Below are 19,435 nucleotides of genomic sequence, written 5' to 3' on the forward strand. Positions count from 1 at the left end.
TCAAAGACCAAGGCAATAATCGATTGTGTGGGCAAACCATCGCCCTGCTTTAAAAGTTATATAGATTTTTTTGAATCCTTCTCTCCCACCTTTAAGTAATCAGCAATCTAACAGGATTGGAAGGTGAAGGCTTCACATAGCTTCCCATACATGTTCAATCAGGTATTGCTTCAAGGAGAAGAGGAAGTACATTTTTCAAAATGGGACCTAAGTAATGACAGCAACCGGCCTTGCCAACTGGACATTGGAGTTGGAATGGCAGCCAACACTAATCTGGGACCAGGCTAATGCTTTGTAGTGAAGAGGAAAACAATTGGAGCCATACATTAGAATGAGGAAAAAACCCACACCTCGGCAAAAATCATTCATGTACAGCATGACAATGCAGATCAGTCATCACTCCGGTTGTGCAGGCAGGGAAGGTGGGGTTGGGTGGGGGGTGGGGGTTCAATGATAAATATCAAATTAAAAATGAACGATTACGTACAGAGGACCTCCACGCGCAAAAGCTGTGGCCATCAACCTCTGTCCCCTAAAAGACTCACAACGGAAGAACAAGAAAGGCTGAGAAAAACAGAAACTGAATTTAAAAAAAAAAAGAGCACACTTGTTTCTCTGACATACAAGATGGAGATTGTTAACCACACAGAGAATTCCCATAGCACAGAGCCATGTCAAGCTGAAAAGAAAAACACACGTTTTGCCCTATTCCTCCAGCGCTCTCACCAGATACCACACATAGTGGAACCTGCTGAAAATCTCCATCTCCATGTCTGTGACAGATTAGAGTGTTTTGTGTGTGTGTGTGTGTGTGTGTGTGTGTATGTGTGTGTATGTGTGTGTGTCCCAATCACCGTGACGATGGTTAGCTAGCGTCATCTACCTTCACCTATCCCATCGCAGCATCTCTAGTGACAGCCCCGTCACAGTCGCAGGTTAGCTGCCTCTCCCACAACAAAACCTCCCTCCCTTCCCTCTGTGTGTCCGTCATCAACACTTGTCACCGCTACTGGCTGAGCTTGGCCCCTCCCCCTTCCGCTAAGGCCCCATCGGCTTGCGAGGGTCAATGGGATGTGTGTGTGTAGGTTGATGGGATGTGACAGTGTGTAGGTCGATGGGATGTGAGTGAGTGTGTGTGTAGGTCGATGGGATGTGAGTGTGTGTGTGTAGGTCGATGGGATGTGAGTGTGTGTGTGTAAGTCGATGGGATGTGAGTGTGTGTGTGTAAGTCGATGGGATGTGAGTGTGTGTGTAAGTCGATGTGATGTGAGAGAGTGTGTGTGTAGGTCGATGGGATGTGAGTGTGTGTGTGTGTAGGTCGATGGGATGTGAGTGTGTGTGTGTGTGTAGGTCGATGGGATGTGAGTGTGTGTGTGTGTGTGTAGGTCGATGGGATGTGAGTGTGTGTAAGTCGATGCTGGCTGGTGCTATGGGGTTAGAATAACCAACACAACTCCATGCAGAGTAGCTCCGGCATGAAACATTTATACGGCTTCTGTTTGAGAGCCATGGAGCCGACTCCTCCCTCTCACACACTGTACGCCTGTGAACAGACATGTTTTTCTGCAGCATGAACAAACTTCAAGCCCCCTTCGTCCAATGAGGTTCTTTGTGACACGATGGTGCCCTCTGGCAATTAGTAATTCACACAGGTAGATAGATATAAAGACGTACTAAAACACACTCATGAAAATTAAATGCACATGAGTCTAGGCAAGGTGAATGTCAATAGCTATAGCACCTATAGCATTTAGCTTATTGTTGGAGATTTATCAACCTAACAAAATCTCTCTTCCATTCCTTTTGCAGCAAGACTTAATGACCAGAGAGTTAAATAATATGCTGTATCAACAATACACAAGGTGAATGAATGATTGGCATTTACCACAGTCGGCATGCATGGACTTCAACGGATACACACGACACAGAGCACGTCAGGCATTTGTCAATAATACATCATGGTGACTACCCTAGTCTGTCTACATGAATGACTGGGTAGGTTTTGCTCTAGCAGTCTACTAAATCCCTGTCAGGGGCAGTCAACATGCAGAAAGAACAGGAGACAGCACAGAAACAGGACAGAGACAAAAATGGGCAGGGGAAAAGGCTTACCTGCAGAGCAGCCTGGGAACGAGTAGAGAGTGGAGGAGGAAGAAAGAGGAGAGATTAGAACTGCTTATACATACTGGCAGAAAGAGCGGGAGGGGAAGGACGAGAAGGAGTTAGGAGAAAGGCAGAGAGAGAGGGAAAGAGGGAGTGTATGAAAGAGGCAGCGAGAGAGGGAAAGAGGGAATGAAGTACCGAGGCTGAGGGAGATGGAGGGAGCGAGACAATATAAAAATAGCATTCCACTGAATGGGAGGGGGGGGTTGGAGAGTGAGGGCGCTGGGAAGCAATGATCTCAAGGACGAGCAGAAGTTGGCACGGGCCACCTATGAGAGAGGTCCTGGCTGGAAATGGTGCTTAGGCTGGAGAGCCAGCTGCTGCTCACCACGTGCGCACACACACACACACACACACACACACACACACACACACACACACACACACACACACACACACACACACACACACACACACACACACACACACACACACACACACACACACACACACACACACACACACACACACACACACACACACTAAAAAAGGGAGCAAGAAAGACATTTCCTTGAAGACGCAGACTACTATGACGAGGCCAGGCAGAAACACACAGACGCACTTAAAACTCACCAAATGTACAAAAACAGGTTTCAGTTAGTTAAATGTAAGTCCAAGACACTTGGGACAAGACTACCAATACAAAAGGAATTTGATTTATTTGACCTCTTACGGGGAGTTCCATTGAGACAAAGGTTTCTTTCGCATGCACACATTTTAAATGGGAATTTTTCTGTGGATTTAGTTGGTGACTTAGGCCTAGATGACATCTACCACCCAACACGGTGGCATTAGAGGGCTGTGATGGTATCCGTTGTTAAGTGAGTAGTAAGTATTTTTGAAAATCGCAGCAGAGTTTCAGGGCTGGTCCTAATAGAAAAGGGTAGGAATATAATAAGAAAGGCTTTTTAAAATCGCTGAGAGACCTCCTCTCCCAGATCACCACTCTAGAGGCTCATAGAGCTGTCCAAGGCTAGGGACGGGGACGGGGACGGGGACGGGGACGTTGTACCTTCTGTTGAATGGTGGAGTGTTTCTGCTCCATGTCCCTCTTCTCTTTGGCTGCATCCACCACCAGCAGGTCCAGCTGAAACACAGCAGAGTGTGAGAAACCATTAAGTGTGTGAGTAAATGTGGGGCTGCAGCATAGCCTAGTGGTTCGAGCGTTGGACTAGTAACCGGAAGGTTGCAAGTTCAAATCCCCGAGCTGACAAGGTACAAATCTGTCGTTCTGCCCCTGAACAAGGCAGTTAACCCATTGTTCCTAGGCCGTCATTGAAAATAATAAATTTGTTCTTAACTGACTTGCCTAGTTAAATAAAAGGTCAAATTAAAAGTAGGTTGCATGGTTTTGCTCACCTTAAGCCTACAAATACCTCGTGCCCATACCAGTAGTCTTAAAGAGGCTTCCTTCACCTCAACAGGGTTGTTCATTGGGCAATAATCATATGACTATCTGATTGGACAAGTCCAGGAAGTCCCTCCCGTTCTTACATCTGGTGCCTAATAAACACGGTCCAGCGCTGTTCCCCACAATCCCCAGTAGGCTTCTGCAATATTACTTTAATGCTAGGGTGCCGAAGTACTGTCTGAGAAGTGCTAGGGTGCCGAAGTACTGTCTGAGAAGTGCTAGGGTGCCGAAGTACTGTCTGAGAAGTGCTAGGGTGCCGAAGTACTGTCTGAGAAGTGCTAGGGTGCCGAAGTACTGTCTGAGAAGTGCTAGGGTGCCGAAGTACTGTCTGAGAAGTGCTAGGGTACCGAAGTACTGTCTGAGAAGTGCTAGGGTGCCGAAGTACTGTCTGAGAAGTGCTAGGGTGCCGAAGTACTGTCTGAGAAGTGCTAGGGTGCCGAAGTACTGTCTGAGAAGTGCTAGGGTGTCTGAGAAGTGCTAGGGTGCCGAAGTACTGTCTGAGAAGTGCTAGGGTGTACTGTCTGAGAAGTGCGAAGTACTGTCTGAGAAGTGCTAGGTGCGAAGTACTGTCTGAGAAGTGCCGAAGTACTGTCTGAGAAAGGGTGCTACTGTCTGAGAAGTGCTAGGGTGCCGAAGTACTGTCTGAGAAGTGCTAGGGTACCGAAGTACTGTCTGAGAAGAAGTGTCTGAGAAGTGCTAGGGTGCCGAAGTACTGTCTGAGAAGTGCTAGGGTACTGAAGTACTGTCTGAGAAGTGCTAGGGTACTGAAGTACTGTCTGAGAAGGTCCGGTGGGCACACAAATGTCCTAGGTGGCAAAGGTTCATATGTATATTGTCATTTAAATCAGCATAGTAACAAATCCCCCACCTCGCAACCACAAACTGTTCACGCCCCTCTTGTTGACGGAGAGAAAATGCTACTTTAAAGCTCATTTCCTGCAATTCAACACATTTTCCATGACGTGTGTTTTTATGATGCCAGGAGTCGAAGCCTGACAGTTCCATCCCCAAAAAATTATAATAAATATAGATTTTCTGGTGTGTGATTTTGTAGTCAAGACCTGTGGCCCGTACTGACCCCACCAGTCGGGTATAGGGGATCTAGTGTTTTCAGAACAGTGCAGATGAAGGATGTGAGACGAGGAAGACACTTTAGATTAGCAAGTATTTTGGAGATCAAGTCTGTCTGTAGGGGAAACTGAAAACTAGCAACCAGAGACCCCAAACTAGGCTACTAAACTATCTTGAACAGCCCTTTGATGTAGCTAGAGGATAGTCTGCTTTCTCCTTTTCAATCTAGCCCATAGACATGTCGATGTACCGTGGATAAACAGCTGCTCCTCTAAGAGATGAGCTCTCCTCCTTGAACAAAATGGATGCCACCATTGATGCGTTATCATGTGTGAAATTGGATCGTGGGGAGATTTATTCTCTCCTTCGTGGTTAGCGCCACTTCCACTACATTAAAACAACTTCAGATTGAGTAACTTATTGACTGTTTAATTAGGTCACTGGATGACACCAGAGCTTGTTTCCTACATCAGTGTAATTCTAGTCTCCTCTTGTGAATCTAAAATCAGCAGCTAGGATAACTCATCTCACAGAGAGGAAAACACTACCCGATGACAGAGGAAACATATTACTTAGGCTTAGAGTTCCAATGAACCACAAATAACCATTCCTCATCCAGCTTCCTCATTTCCACTCTGCTCTACCAAGATAATAATCATCGCAGCAGGAGGAACAGCAGCAGGAGAAACAGCAGCAGGAAGAGCTCGGTCACATTTTCCGTTTAAACCTCCCCTGGCAAGGAAGAAATTGCTGGTTTATCTGACCAGTGACCACGGCAAAACACACACACGAAAGTGCATTATTTCTGGCCAAAGACCCTGCCTAGTGCCACAACTAGGGCACATTTGTGAACCCAGAACAGAGAACTGTTTATAGACAGAAGCTCAACTCCGAAGCAGGGAGGCCAAGCGTTAACTTCCATCATGGCTACACCATTCTGTACCGAGAGCAATGCCATGACCGAGGTTCTCAAACCTCTCCTCGGGGGGCAGGGCGCCCTGCCCATGACCGAGGTTCTCAAACCTCTCCTCGGGGGGCAGGGCGACCTGCCCATGACCGAGGTTCTCAAACCTCTCCTCGGGGGGCAGGGCGACCTGCCCATGACCGAGGTTCTCAAACCTCTCCTCGGGGGCAGGGCGCCCTGCCCATGACCGAGGTTCTCAAACCTCTCCTCGGGGGGCCCATGACCGGGCTCTCCTCGGGGGCCCATGACCGAGGTTCTCAAACCTCTCCTCGGGGGGCAGGGCGCCCTGCCCATGACCGAGGTTCTCAAACCTCTCCTCGGGGGGCGCCCTGCCCATGACCGAGGTTCTCAAACCTCTCCTCGGGGGGCGCCCTGCCCATGACCGAGGTTCTCAAACCTCTCCTCGGGGGGCGCCCTGCCCATGACCGAGGTTCTCAAACCTCTCCTCGGGGGGCGCCCTGCCCATGACCGAGGTTCTCAAACCTCTCCTCGGGGGGCGCCCTGCCCATGACAGAGGTTCTCAAACCTCTCCTCGGGGGGCGCCCTGCCCATGACCGAGGTTCTCAAACCTCTCCTCGGGGGGCGCCCTGCCCATGACCGAGGTTCTCAAACCTCTCCTCGGGGGGCGCCCTGCCCATGACAGAGGTTCTCAAACCTCTCTCAAACCTCTCCTCGGGGGGCACCCTGCCCATGACAGAGGTTCTCAAACCTCTCCTCGGGGGGCGCCCTGACGTTACATGTATTTAATATAATCCAGATCAAGCACACCTGATTCAACATGTCGACTAATCATAAAGACCGACTAGGTGAATCAGGTGAGATAGTTCAGGGCTGTGAAACCTCTCCTGAGGAGAGGTTTGATAAAACACTGCTATAAGGCATGAGAGGCCCAGGGCTATGGCCAGCTGTAGCTACAGTACAATGGGAGACAACAAGGTAAAGGCCTACCTGTCCCCCCAGTTGTTTCATCAGCGGTTGCAGTTCACTGAAAAGGTCGTAACCCTGATGGAAGAAGGTCAGGTGGGCGTACATGAAGGACAGCATCTGCGGAGAGAAACGGACCAATCAGAGATATCGGATATGAGGCAGGAGATGTAGGATCAACATACTGGTACTTAGGTTTATATGAGGAAGTCCTCTGGAAAACAATATTTACCGATTTGAGAATTTCCGATCTTCTCTTGGACTGTAGTACATTGATCTGTGTGTGGGGGGGGAGGAAAGTTCAGGGTTAGATTATGTCTATGAGGAAGCTAGAGAGATCACTGTACTAGTGAAATTATGGAATCAAAAACACTTCCTAGTTCCAACCAGTCAACTTTAAATGTATTTCAAATTAATTGGTCCCCATTAAAACAGGCATCACGACTTGCATATAATTGGCAAGAATTCTGCCACTCTGGATTGAATAGATGGCTATCCCTCTCTTTGACATCAGAGGGAGCCCCTCCTCCCTCTAGCAGAGAGATGCTGCAGTCAGGATGTGTCCTGTGATCTCATATGCCCAGCTGCACTGTACACAAACTGCTATGACCTATCGGGTTTACCCTTTAGACAGAGTTAATTAACGTCACACACACACTCACACAAGCCTGTTGCAGTCTGCCACTCAAATCAGGTTCATTTCAAACTGCTATGACCTAGAAGCTATAAAAGAAACGGGGGCTTTTCTTAATCTGGGCCAACGAGGACAAATTCATGATGTAGTGCGTGTAGATATTTGATCGGGGGACGCAAGCGACAAAGGACGGGAGAGTTGGAGGGCTATCACCATGTTGCCTCTACCATCTTTCATATCTCCTTGATATCTGCTGAAGGATTACAGACCCGCGGAAGGTTCTAGGGCGCTGGTTGTTTACCCACTGGGCAGTTGAGAGGATATTGAGCAACGTAAAGCACAGAGTCAACTGGAAAAGGTCTTAATATTCCAATACAGCTGTTAAAAGGGGGTCGTTGACACGAACAACTCACTCCTACAGAACACATTCAAATATGTACAACTTAGATTGTTTTTACCAGCTGTGATTTCAAGGCATGGGCGATAGGTTATCGGCGCTTAATAGCAGAAAAGCTAAATACCACACTACCCCATTTAGGGACGAGAGAGACAGATAATTTATCAATCAGCCCTTGAAAACAGAAAAATGCCCTCATTGTGAAACGTATGCACTAGAAAACAGTCCACTTCCCCATTCACAGCAACACCATCTTCGTCACAAACGGCACCATATTCCCTATATAGTGCCCTACTATAGCCCAGAGTCTTATGGCACCCTATTCCCTATATAGTGCACTACTATAGCCCAGAGTCTTATGGCACCCTATTCCCTATATAGCGCACTACTATAGCCCAGAGTCTTATGGCACCCTATTCCCTATATAGTGCCCTACTATAGCCCAGAGTCTTATGGCACCCTATTCCCTATATAGTGCCCTACTATAGCCCAGAGTCTTATGGCACCCTATTGCCTATATAGTGCCCTACTATAGCCCAGAGTCTTATGGCACCCTATTCCCTATATAGTGCCCTACTATAGCCCAGAGTCTTATGGCACCCTATTCCCTATATAGTGCACTACTATAGCCCAGAGTCTTATGGCACCCTATTCCCTATATAGTGCACTACTATAGCCCAGAGTCTTATGGCACCCTATTCCCTATATAGTGCACTACTATAGCCCAGAGTCTTATGGCACCCTATTCCCTATATAGTGCCCTACTATAGCCCAGAGTCTTATGGCACCCTATTCCCTATATAGTGCCCTACTATAGCCCAGAGTCTTATGGCACCCTATTCCCTATATAGTGCCCTACTATAGCCCAGAGTCTTATGGCACCCTATTCCCTATATAGTGCCCTACTATAGCCCAGAGTCTTATGGCACCCTATTCCCTATATAGTGCCCTACTATAGCCCAGAGTCTTATGGCACCCTATTCCCTATAGTGCCTACTATAGCCCAGAGTCTTATGGCACCCTATTCCCTATTCCCTACTATAGCCCAGAGTCTTATGGCACCCTATTCCCTATAGTGCCCTACCCAGAGTCTTATGGCACCCTATTCCCTATATAGTGCCCTACTATAGCCCAGAGTCTTATGGCACCCTATTCCCTATATAGTGCCCTACTATAGCCCAGAGTCTTATGGCACCCTATTCCCTATATAGTGCCCTACTATAGCCCAGAGTCTTATGGCACCCTATTCCCTATATAGTGCCCTACTACTAGTCTTAGCCCAGAGTCTTATGGCACCCTATTCCCTATATAGTGCACTACTATAGCCCAGAGTCTTATGGCACCCTATTCCCTATATAGTGCACTACTATAGCCCAGAGTCTTATGGCACCCTATTCCCTATATAGTGCACTACTATAGCCCAGAGTCTTATGGCACCCTATAGCCCAGAGTCTTATGGCATACCCTACTTTTGACCAGAGTCCTATGGGCCCTATCCAAAAGCAGTCCAATTATGGCTGCTGGTCCCCTTATCAGCCGACATTGTCCATGAATCATCACTGCAGCCGCCCAGGAGCAGCCGCCCAGGAGCAGCCGCCCAGGAGCAGCCGCCCAGGAGCAGCCGCCCAGGAGCAGCCGCCCAGGAGCAGCGCGGCTGTATTCATGTAAATGTATTCCGGTGATATACGACTGTTCTCTCCATTGTGAAAGGTCAGGGAAATATACCTTGTGTACTGTAAAAGCCATGTGGCCTTGACAAGTCTGGGTCTTCAGACTAAATGTGACAGCCCTAAACACTATGACCATCTATGGGACGACAGAAAGACAAAGGTCCAGTGAGTGGACAGCACCCTGTTGGACCTATAGGCTGAATGTGCCTGAGTGTGAGGATTCTTATCAGGGTCTGCATTGCATGGACACTTTGGCCTTTACTTTCATGCTACAGAGTAGAGGCCTTCGCGGTACCAAAAAGTTGGACTTGGGGCCGTGCTGTGTGTGTAGGCTACTGTGAGAGGAGGGAGAGAGAGGGGGCGCTCTAGCAGGGGTCGTGCTGTGTGTGTAGGCTACTGTGAGAGGAGGTAGAGAGAGGGGTCGCTCTAGCAGGGGCCGTGCTGTGTGTGTAGGCTACTGTGAGAGGAGGGAGAGAAAGTTGACGTTCTAGCAGGGGCTGTGCTGTGTTTGTAGGCTACTGTGAGAGGAGGGAGAGAAAGTTGACGTTCTAGCAGGGGCCGTGCTGTGTGTGTAGGCTACTGTGAGAGGAGGGAGAGAAAGTTGACGTTCTAGCAGGGGCCGTACTGTGTGTGTAGACTACTGTGAGAGGAGGTAGAGAGAGGGGACGCTCTAGCAGGGTCCGTGCTGTGTGTGTAGGCTACTGTGAGAGGAGGGAGAGAGAGGTGACGTTCTAGCAGGGTCCGTGCTGTGTGTGTAGGCTACTCCAAGTGAGCAAGTGACACAGGAACATGGAGGAGAGAGCGAGAGACGGTCCTTCTGTAGCTCAGTTGGTAGAGCATGGCGCTTGTAACGCCAGGGTAGTGGGTTCGATCCCCGAGACCACCCATACGTAGAATGTATGCACACATGACTGTAAGTCGCTTTGGATAAAAGCGTCTGCTAAATGGCATATATTATTATTATATTATTATATTACGAGAGACCGCAACCAACCAAGCAGACTCTTGCTATAGTAGAATAATAGCTGCCATATCTAGGTTATTTTGACTTTCTGTTGTTGTTCTTGTTGTTGGGGTAGTTGTGGTTGATGGACTTTCTGTGGTGGTTGTTGTTGTTGTGGTTGTGGTGGTAGGTGTGGGAAGCTGGGAAAAGGTGCTCTTATTCTCCATGGACTTTACAGTGTCCCAAAACTTTTGGAGTTTGTGCTACAGGATGCAAATTTCTGTTTGAAAAAGCTAGCCTTAGCTTTCCTAACTGCCTGTGTATATTGGTTCCTAACTTCCCTGAAAAGTTACAAATCGCAGGGGCTATTCGATGCAGTACCCCACAGGATGTTTTTGTGCTGGTCAAGGGCAGTTAGGTCTGGAGTGAACCAAAAGCTATATCTGTTCCTGGTTTAATTGTTTTTTAATGGGGCATGCTTACTTAAAATGGTGAGGAAGCACTTTTAAAGAATAACCAGGCATCCTCTACTGACGGAATGAGGTCAACATCCTTCCAGGATACCCAGGCCAAGTCGATTAGAAAGCCCTGCTCGCTGAAGTGTTTTAGGGAGCGTTTGACAGTGATGAGGGGTGGTCGCTTGACCGCAGACGCAGGCAATGAGGCAGTGATCGCTGAGATCCTGGTTGAAGACAGCAGAGTTGTATTTGGAGTGCAGGTTGGTTAGGATGATATCTATGAGGGTGCCCGTGTTTACGGATTTGGGGTTGTACCTGGTGGGGTCATTGATAATTTGTGTGAGATTGAGGGCATCTAGCTTAGATTGTAGGATGGCCGAGGTGTTAAGGATGTCCCAGTTTAGGTCACCTAACAGCACGAGCTCTGTAGATAGATGGGGGGGGGGCAATCAATTCGCATATGGCATCCAGGGCACAGCTGGGGGCAGAAGGTGGTCTATAGCAAGTGGCAACGGTGAGAGACTTGTTTCTGGAGAGGTGGATTTTTAAAAGTAGAAGCTCATTGTTTGGGCACAGACCTGGATAGTAAGAGAACTCTGCAGGCTATTCCTGCAGTAGATTGCAACTCCGCCCCCTTTGGCAGTTCCATCTTGTCAGAAAATGTTATAGTTAGGGATGGAAATTTCAGGATTTTTGGTGGTCTTCCTAAGCCAGGATTCAGACACAGCTAGGACATCCAGGTTGGCAGAGTGTGCTATGGCAGTGAATAAAACTAATTTAGGGATGAGGCTTCTAATGTTAACATGCATAAAACCAAGGCTTTTACGGTTACAAAAGTCAACAAATGAGAGTGCCTGGGGAATAGGAGTGGAGCTAGGCACAGCAGGGCCTGGATTAACCTCCACACCACCAGAGGAACAGAGGAGGAGTAGGATAAGTGTACGGCTAAAGACTAAAAGAACTGGTCGTCTAGTACTTTCAGAACAGAGAGTAAAAGGAGCAGATTTCTGGGCAAGGTAGAATAGATTCAAGGCATAATGTACACAAAATGGGATGGTAGGATGTGAATACAGTGGGGGTAAACCTGTACATAGAGTGAAGATGAGATATTTCTAGAGACTATCATTTAAACCAGCTGATGTCACCGCATGTGTGGGAGGTGGAACTAAAGTGTTAATGAAGGCGTATTGAGCAGGGCTAGAGGCTCTACAGTGAAATAAGGGAATAATTACTAACCAAAACAGCAATGGACAAGGCATTTTGACGTTAGGGAGAGGCATTCGTAGCCGAGTGATCATAGGAGTCCAGTGAGTGGCTTCAGGCAGCTAGCGAGCAGGGGTTAGCAAGCTAGCAGAAGGGCCTTTGAGGGACGTCGCAACGGAACAAAATCTGTTGTAGCCCCCTCGTGTTGTTACGTCGGCAGATGGATCAGCAGGGCTCCGTGTGGTAAACCAGGCCAATTGGCAAAATAGGTATAGTGGCCAAAGAATATGTCCGATGGGCCTCTTAACCTAACAGTCCAATGGTTATTATGACACCTCCACTGTGAGTCTCTATTTTTCCAGCCTAACACGGTCACACCTGAATCGTATTAATTTCACAACAAACAGAAGAAAACTGACTGAAACTGAGGGACTGAACTAGTCCAATATGAAACACCAATTTTTTGTTTTCCAGTGCAAAGCTAAGTTTTGCCCTTGAATACAAACGTGACACGGATTCAGCCAATTATCTGCTATTTGCAGGTGTTGGCCTGAAACTAAACCTGGCACACTGGGGGTTTGCGCTCCAGGACAGGGCTTGGTGAAAAACATGTCTTTGCTACTTCATAGTAGGATGAAGTTGAAAAACAGATATTAAAAAAAGGTCATTCTAAGCATGTTTACTTACCTCCGAAGGTTAAGTTAAGAATTTATAAAGGTAAACTGATCCTGGGTCTGTACCTGGAGGACGTAGTCAAGGACGATGTGGCGGAAGCACTTGCGCGTAGCCGTCAGGATGTTGGTGGCCTCCTCCACCTCGTGCTGCTTGTTGCGAGGCGCCTGGGCGTTCTTGTTCAACGCCGCCTCCTTCTCCTCACTCACCTTGTCAAACTGCTTCTTAGCCTCTTTGAACTTCCGCAGGTCCCTAAGGGCGCGAGTTAAAACACAGGTCAGAAATAGGTATGACACTGAGGAAAGCCTCACCTCCTCTAAATGTTTGTCAATTTAGTCAAATTGTACTTCATCCAGGAATATAGGCATTACTTTCTTTCATTCATTCATTGGCATTCAATTGTTTATTTTATTTTTGAGACATTCTTTGCAGCCATGTTTTGGTTGTACAAGTTGAATGGAGAAGGCAATGAGATTTTCTCTGGTTTCACATGGTTCATTTTTTTTCACATTGTTTAAAAAAATAACCAGAACTAGTGGCTGTAATAGCCCAAATTACCAGTAACCAAGAAGAAAGGACCAATTGATGCCACTCAGGCGAAAATAAGAAAATGTGCTACATTGAAAAATGTATTAACAAGCAGTCTAGCTAATCATTAGAGGAAAAAGTCTATCTTCTATGTCTATAGTATTTTAAAGGAAAGTAACGTCCATAAACATACATCTCCCTTCTTGTGAGTCCAAATGAGTCTACCGCCTTCAGAGTGAAGTCACATGCTCGAGTTATGTACTTAACAAAGCAATTAATGACTATTCGGCTATTAGCCTCACATGCACCCTGAATCATTAGCTAGTGTGTGCAGTGTGACATTGTACATTTAAAATGAATTGGTACAGATATGAGGACACTAGTTACTCTAAACAGAGGAAAAGGTTACTACCTCAACTCAAAATGTTGTTTTTTGGTTTGTACTCAAAATCTTGTTTTTTGGCTTGTACTGCTCGAGTCTGAGTAAAATAAAAGTCACCTTGGACTGTTTAGGAGGAGTGAGTAATTGTTTGGTTAGATAGTTTTGAGTGTTTCTTAAAAAAAAAAAAAAACCTGATGTAGGAGTTTTGCCTGTATGTGGTGTGGGCAAAGGCAGGCTTAAACTCTTACGCAAATTCTCTGGGAAAATGACAAGAAGCTAATATTCTGAACAAATAACCTAGTATTACACATTGCATCCTGGACTGAGTCTAATCCCATCCTCCATTGTATCGATGTGCTGTCCCTAATCTCTTCATTCATAAGCATGTGATGCTTGTGTGCGAGGGCTTCCTCCTTTTGAGCAGTTGTGCGGTGTGAATTTATTATTTTTTTTATTTTTTACACGGCTCGACCATGTCATTTACTTCCTTAGTTATTTTTGACCAAGATCATGATCTATCAGAAACCATTTATATGTTTAATACAGAGATACTGTTCATAACTTAATGTCCATTGTTATTGTGTACAAGAAGAACACTTAACAGTGATGTGTTGACATACTTACTCTTTGACAAATGTTAGAAGCTGTGTCTTAATCGATCGCTGGGCCTGGTCAAACAAAATCTATAAGCAGAGAAACAAATGACTGATTAAGTACCTGTCCAACCGAGTAACAGCCGCAACCTTTTCACATTTAATTATGACGAGCTGGAGTGTGTGAAACTCATTTATTTACACGCAAATGGTGTGTGTTCTGCAAGTCAGCACTCCATCGCACCAGGGTGTCTACCTCTACTTTATAGAGGAGCGTAAGTCGCTCTGGATAAGAGCGTCTGCTAAATGACTTAAATGTAAATGTAAATGTGACAAAATAAAAATCAGCATTGTTCAGACTGTCCCCCTTCAGACTTATTTTAATTCACACCAGCCTATAAGGTTTCAAAACCCAATCAGTTCAATAATAACATGCTGTGACGCAGCTAGTTAGTCAGAGACCACCGACTCATAGAGCTTCCTTCCAAAAACAGACAGTTAGCTAAATTAGCCTCAGACACACCAAAGCTGAAGGCCTCACGGTGTTGAACCTGCTGATGCAGGACCAGACAATACGACCAGTGTGGTTGGGACAGGAGGGGGGGGCCGTGCTCTGGTGACAAAACAGACTTTTGGCTCTGTGCTTTAAGGATCATGTGCTCGGGGTTAACACTGGAGTAGCAAACTTGGAACAAATCATTCAGCTGATCTCACTGCAGTCTCCAGTGTCGAGTCATGGTCTCAGACCCTAGGGTTTAGGCAGTAGGACACTAAAACAGGACCTGGGAGGTCTCTCCAGTGTCGAGTCATGGTCTCAGATCCTAGGGTTTAGGCAGTAGGACACTAAGACAGGACCTGGGAGGTCTCTCCAGTGTTAAGTCACCATCTAAAACCTGCTCTGGTGCACTATAGGGTTTAGGGGGAATGGTAGAGAGGGTAGGACATTAACATGTGTCCTACCACACTTGAAAGAAGAGACTAGGGAGGCATTTAAGCAGGCAGGACATTTGTTCCCTGTTACATGCGGTTAAAGGCTGTGTTTGGAACATGAGATGTTTTTGGTTTTGCAGTTCTGCTTTTCAGCGAGACGAAAGCCCGACTATTTTAAGGTCCCATTCCTGTCAAAAACCACCCACTGGCACTTAACATTGATGGTCTTTGGGTTAGACACACAAGCCAACTGTATATCACAACCACGTTCTGTTTTAAAATCAAATGTCATACCGTGTGATAGTTGATCATCTCCTGCAGACTTTCAGCAAACGTTGTGAGACTGGACTGTGGGAGAAAAAAAATAAGAGTAACACAAAGATACTAGGTCTGCACGTTAGCTACTAGGTCTGCACGTTAGCTACTAGGTCTGCACGTTAGCTACTAGGTCTGCACGTTAGCTACTAGGTCTGCACGTTAGCTACTAGGTCTGCACGTTAGCTACTAGGTCTGCACGTTAGCTACTAGGTCTGCACGTTAGATACTAGGTCTGCACGTTAGATACTAGGTCTGCACGTTAGATACTAGGTCTGCACGTTAGATACTAGGTCTGCACGTTAGATACTAGGTCTGCACGTTAGATACTAGGTCTGCACGTTAGATACTAGGTCTGCACTACTAGGTCTGCACGTTAGATACTAGGTCTGCACGTTAGATACTAGGTCTGCACGTTAGATACTAGGTCTGCACGTTAGATACTAGGTCTGCACGTTAGATACTAGGTCTGCACGTTAGATACTAGGTCTGCAGGTTAGATACTAGGTCTGCACGTTAGATACTAGGTCTGCACGTTAGATACTAGGTCTGCACGTTAGATACTAGGTCTGCACGTTAGATACTAGGTCTGCACGTTAGATACTAGGTCTGCACGTTAGATACTAGGTCTGCACGTTAGATACTAGGTCTGCACGTTAGTTTAGGTCTGCACGTTAGTTACTAGGTCTGCACGTTAGCTACTAGGTCTGCACGTTAGATACTAGGTCTGCACGTTAGATACTAGGTCTGCACGTTAGATACTAGGTCTGCACGTTAGATACTAGGTCTGCACGTTAGATACTAGGTCTGCACGTTAGATACTAGGTCTGCAGTCACCCACTAGGTCTGCAGTCACCCAAGTCATAGACTGTTCTTCCTGTTACCGCACGGCAAGCAGTACCGGAGCTCCATGTCTAGGACCAAAAGGCTCCTTAACAGCTTCTACCCCCCAAACTGCTGAACAGTTAAATCAAATGAATAATTCTACTCACTGTTTATTAATTATGCATAGTCACTTCACCCCTACCTACATGTACAAATTACCTCGACTAACCTGTACCCCCGCACATTGACTCGGTACCGGTACCACCAGTATATAGCCTCGTTACTAACCTGTACCCCCGCACATTGACTCGGTACCGGTACCACCAGTATATAGCCTCATTACTAACCTGTACCCCCGCACATTGACTCGGTACCGGTACCACCAGTATATTGCCTCATTACTAACCTGTACCCCCGCACATTGACTCGGTACCGGTACCACCAGTATATAGCCTCATTACTAACCTGTACCCCCGCACATTGACTCGGTACCGGTACCACCAGTATATAGCCTCATTGTTTTATTGTGTGAATTATTCTTTTTTACTTTAGTTTATTTGGTAAATAAACTCTTTCTTAAACTGCACTGTTGGTTAAGGGCTTGTAAGTAAGCATTTCACAGTTTTTATTTATTTAACTAGGCAAGTCAGTTAAGAACAAATTCTTATTTACATGGACGACCTATCAGGGAACAGTGGGTTAACTGCCTTGTTCAGGGGCAAAAGGACAGATTTTTACCTTGTCAGCTCAGGGATTCGATCAAGCAACCATTTTGGTTACATGTCCAACCCTCTAACCACTTGGCTACCTGCTACACTTGTTGTATTCGGCACATGAGACAAATAACGTTAAATATTTACAAAATCTAAATCAATCTGTATTGCGACGTTAGGTCTAGATACACGGGACAGAACGACGACGTTAGGTCCGGATACACGGGACAGAACGACGACGTTAGGTCCGGATACACGGGACAGAACGACAACGTTAGGTCCAGATACACGGGACAGAACGACGACGTTAGGTCCGGATACACAGGACAGAACGACGACGTTAGGTCCGGATACACGGGACAGAACGACAACGTTAGGTCCAGATACACGGGACAGAACGACGACGTTAGGTCCGGATACACGGGACAGAACGACGACGTTAGGTCCGGATACACGGGACAGAACGACAACGTTAGGTCCAGATACACGGGACAGAACGACGACGTTAGGTCCGGATACACGGGACAGAACGACGACGTTAGGTCCGGATACACGGGATAGAACGACGACGTTAGGTCCGGATACACGGGACAGAACGACGACGTTAGGTCCAGATACACGGGACAGAACAGTGCTGTGTGAAAACCTCTGTATAAGACAAATGTATTATCCATGGATAATAGTCCTATTGTATGAAATAGTCTCACACACACACGGCTCCAGGCTGCGACCATTTAGTTGCATTTTGCGACCCTTTGACTTGGCTGCCCTTTCTACATGGTCACTTCACGCCAAAGGTCACTTTTTTTTCCTTTAGGAGGCTAAAAACAGGATTTGGTCAAACCATAAATGTGCATTATCCTCACATTTATCCTGTCATTAAAGTCCCGCCCTGCAGCTGTGCCAGTTTCGCTGGACCTACTGCTGTGCTGAGCAAGCCACTTACTCCCTCTCCCCCCGACACACTGGGAGAATAAAGTGTTTGTCCTGATTGTAGACTAACATTTCAAAATCCAATTGCAGGAGAAACACGCTTAAAAAGAGAAGAGGTTCTCAGCTTTCTGTAGGTATCAGTTTTCTATTAGCAACTATTGTACAACCAAGATTTTTTGATATGGCTTTATGAGATATGGAGTGTGCAAAACCCGCATCGGCCATTACGAGTGGCTATAACCGCATCGTTTTATTTAGGACATGGAATTTACCGTGCCTGTATGGATGCGTTGGATTCAAATGATTTCTTGACTACCATCCCAGTAGTCTATTAGGTGTCTTAATAAAGCACTGTGAATGGCTTAATAAGAAATTACTTGCTTTTTCTATTGAGCGACGTTTCAGATTTCTTTCCTGGTGTGACCAAATCATGGGCCGGTGCCACAAACTGTAAAATGAAGTGGCACCAGTGGACATTTAGTCAAGCCCTGACCCACAACACACTTATGAACGACGGGGTATAAACACTGAATTCCAGACTAGTAGAACCTCCCGAGGGTGACTGAGGTATGGGTAAGAGGAAGTCCACGAGTGTAGAGCTATGCTGCTTTAGGTCATTGGAACCTTAAGCAACAATTGTGCTTTCAGGGAGAATTCTTCAGCCAGGGCATTCTTTCAGAAAAATGCACTATGGCTGAACTTCAGACCCAGGGGAGAAGCTGTAAAGGAAAGTGACACGAAAAAAGGAACAGAAATGCAGAACCCTCAATGCAGAAATGTCTGAGAAGATAACAGAGGAGTCCCAGTAAAGAGAGTCGAGGGAACTGGCGGTTGTCTAACGGTATGAACAGACAGTTTGGACTTGAGAATCTCAAGCTAAGTTAACATAGGTCTTTTACCTCAATGACTTCATCTTTGGTGGAGCTCGCAGCGAGCTCGCGGATTCCATTGACAAACTGTTTGTTTGCCGTGTTGTAAGCCTTGCCGGCGTCGATCATCCCGATGCATAGCTTCACCAGCTAGAGGTGAGAGAACGAGAGAGAGAAAGGGATGACAGAAGTGAGTAATGGATGAAATAGTGCTTGCTTTCCACTTTGGGACACTTTTCCATGTTCAAAAACTGGAAGTTTGATAAATAAACAACTTGGAGAAAGGATGATAATTTAAATCCACCAGAAATATACTTTTTATTTTATATAATCCTTGAGAACTATCGATCACCAAAATAAAAGATAGACAGTCAGGAAGATTTTTTTTAAAATACTACTAATAATATTTAGCAGTATATTGTTATGTTTGAGCAGAAGAACACAGCGTTAGCCATGGCAAAATGCATAGAATTGCATTAGCTTTGGCTCACAAAACGACCTCCAATTTCCTTCATACTTGACAGAGAAATGGTATCCACGACTTCATCTGAGACTCTGGGGGAAGTAGACCAAGGGCCTCATTGTTAAAAATACCGAAGGATCCCTTAAAAACGGCAACATTCTCTCAGCAGCATGACAAAATGTGTAGAATAAAGGAAATTCGCTTTAAAGCCACAAAAAAAGGTCAGCTCCATGGATTCATTTGTAGAGTCGCAAGAAAATTGCTAAAATGTCTATACACCGCCAACGATGGGGGGCCTCTAAAATGTTCTCAAATTCACACACCAACGGGCCGACCACGGCCACGACCTAAGCCCCTTTGTGAGCTAGGGAAAA

At 46.3% G+C, this 19,435-nt stretch overlaps 1 protein-coding gene across 7 annotated transcripts in view; it reads right to left on the reverse strand.

Annotated features, from left to right (window-relative positions):
• The window catches only part of LOC123996920 (arf-GAP with coiled-coil, ANK repeat and PH domain-containing protein 2-like), a 72,900-nt gene that overhangs the window by 29,413 nt on the left and 24,052 nt on the right, over positions 1-19,435 (reverse strand). For 4 of the 7 annotated variants that reach the window (XM_046300770.1, XM_046300762.1, XM_046300803.1 and 1 more), the window contains exons 3-11: positions 18,629-18,748; positions 15,238-15,291; positions 14,045-14,103; positions 12,579-12,762; positions 6,766-6,810; positions 6,558-6,653; positions 3,176-3,250; positions 2,113-2,124; positions 488-532 (exon numbers count right to left, since the gene is read on the reverse strand). In XM_046300770.1, the coding sequence (XP_046156726.1) occupies positions 488-532; positions 2,113-2,124; positions 3,176-3,250; positions 6,558-6,653; positions 6,766-6,810; positions 12,579-12,762; positions 14,045-14,103; positions 15,238-15,291; positions 18,629-18,748 (690 nt within the window). The remainder of the gene's footprint in view (positions 1-487; positions 533-2,112; positions 2,125-3,175; positions 3,251-6,557; positions 6,654-6,765; positions 6,811-12,578; positions 12,763-14,044; positions 14,104-15,237; positions 15,292-18,628; positions 18,749-19,435) is intronic. The other 3 variants (XM_046300783.1, XM_046300812.1, XM_046300776.1) reach the window with 2 other exon arrangements.

This window comes from Oncorhynchus gorbuscha, linkage group LG02, assembly GCF_021184085.1.
Source record: "Oncorhynchus gorbuscha isolate QuinsamMale2020 ecotype Even-year linkage group LG02, OgorEven_v1.0, whole genome shotgun sequence".
Lineage (NCBI taxonomy): Eukaryota > Metazoa > Chordata > Actinopteri > Salmoniformes > Salmonidae > Oncorhynchus > Oncorhynchus gorbuscha.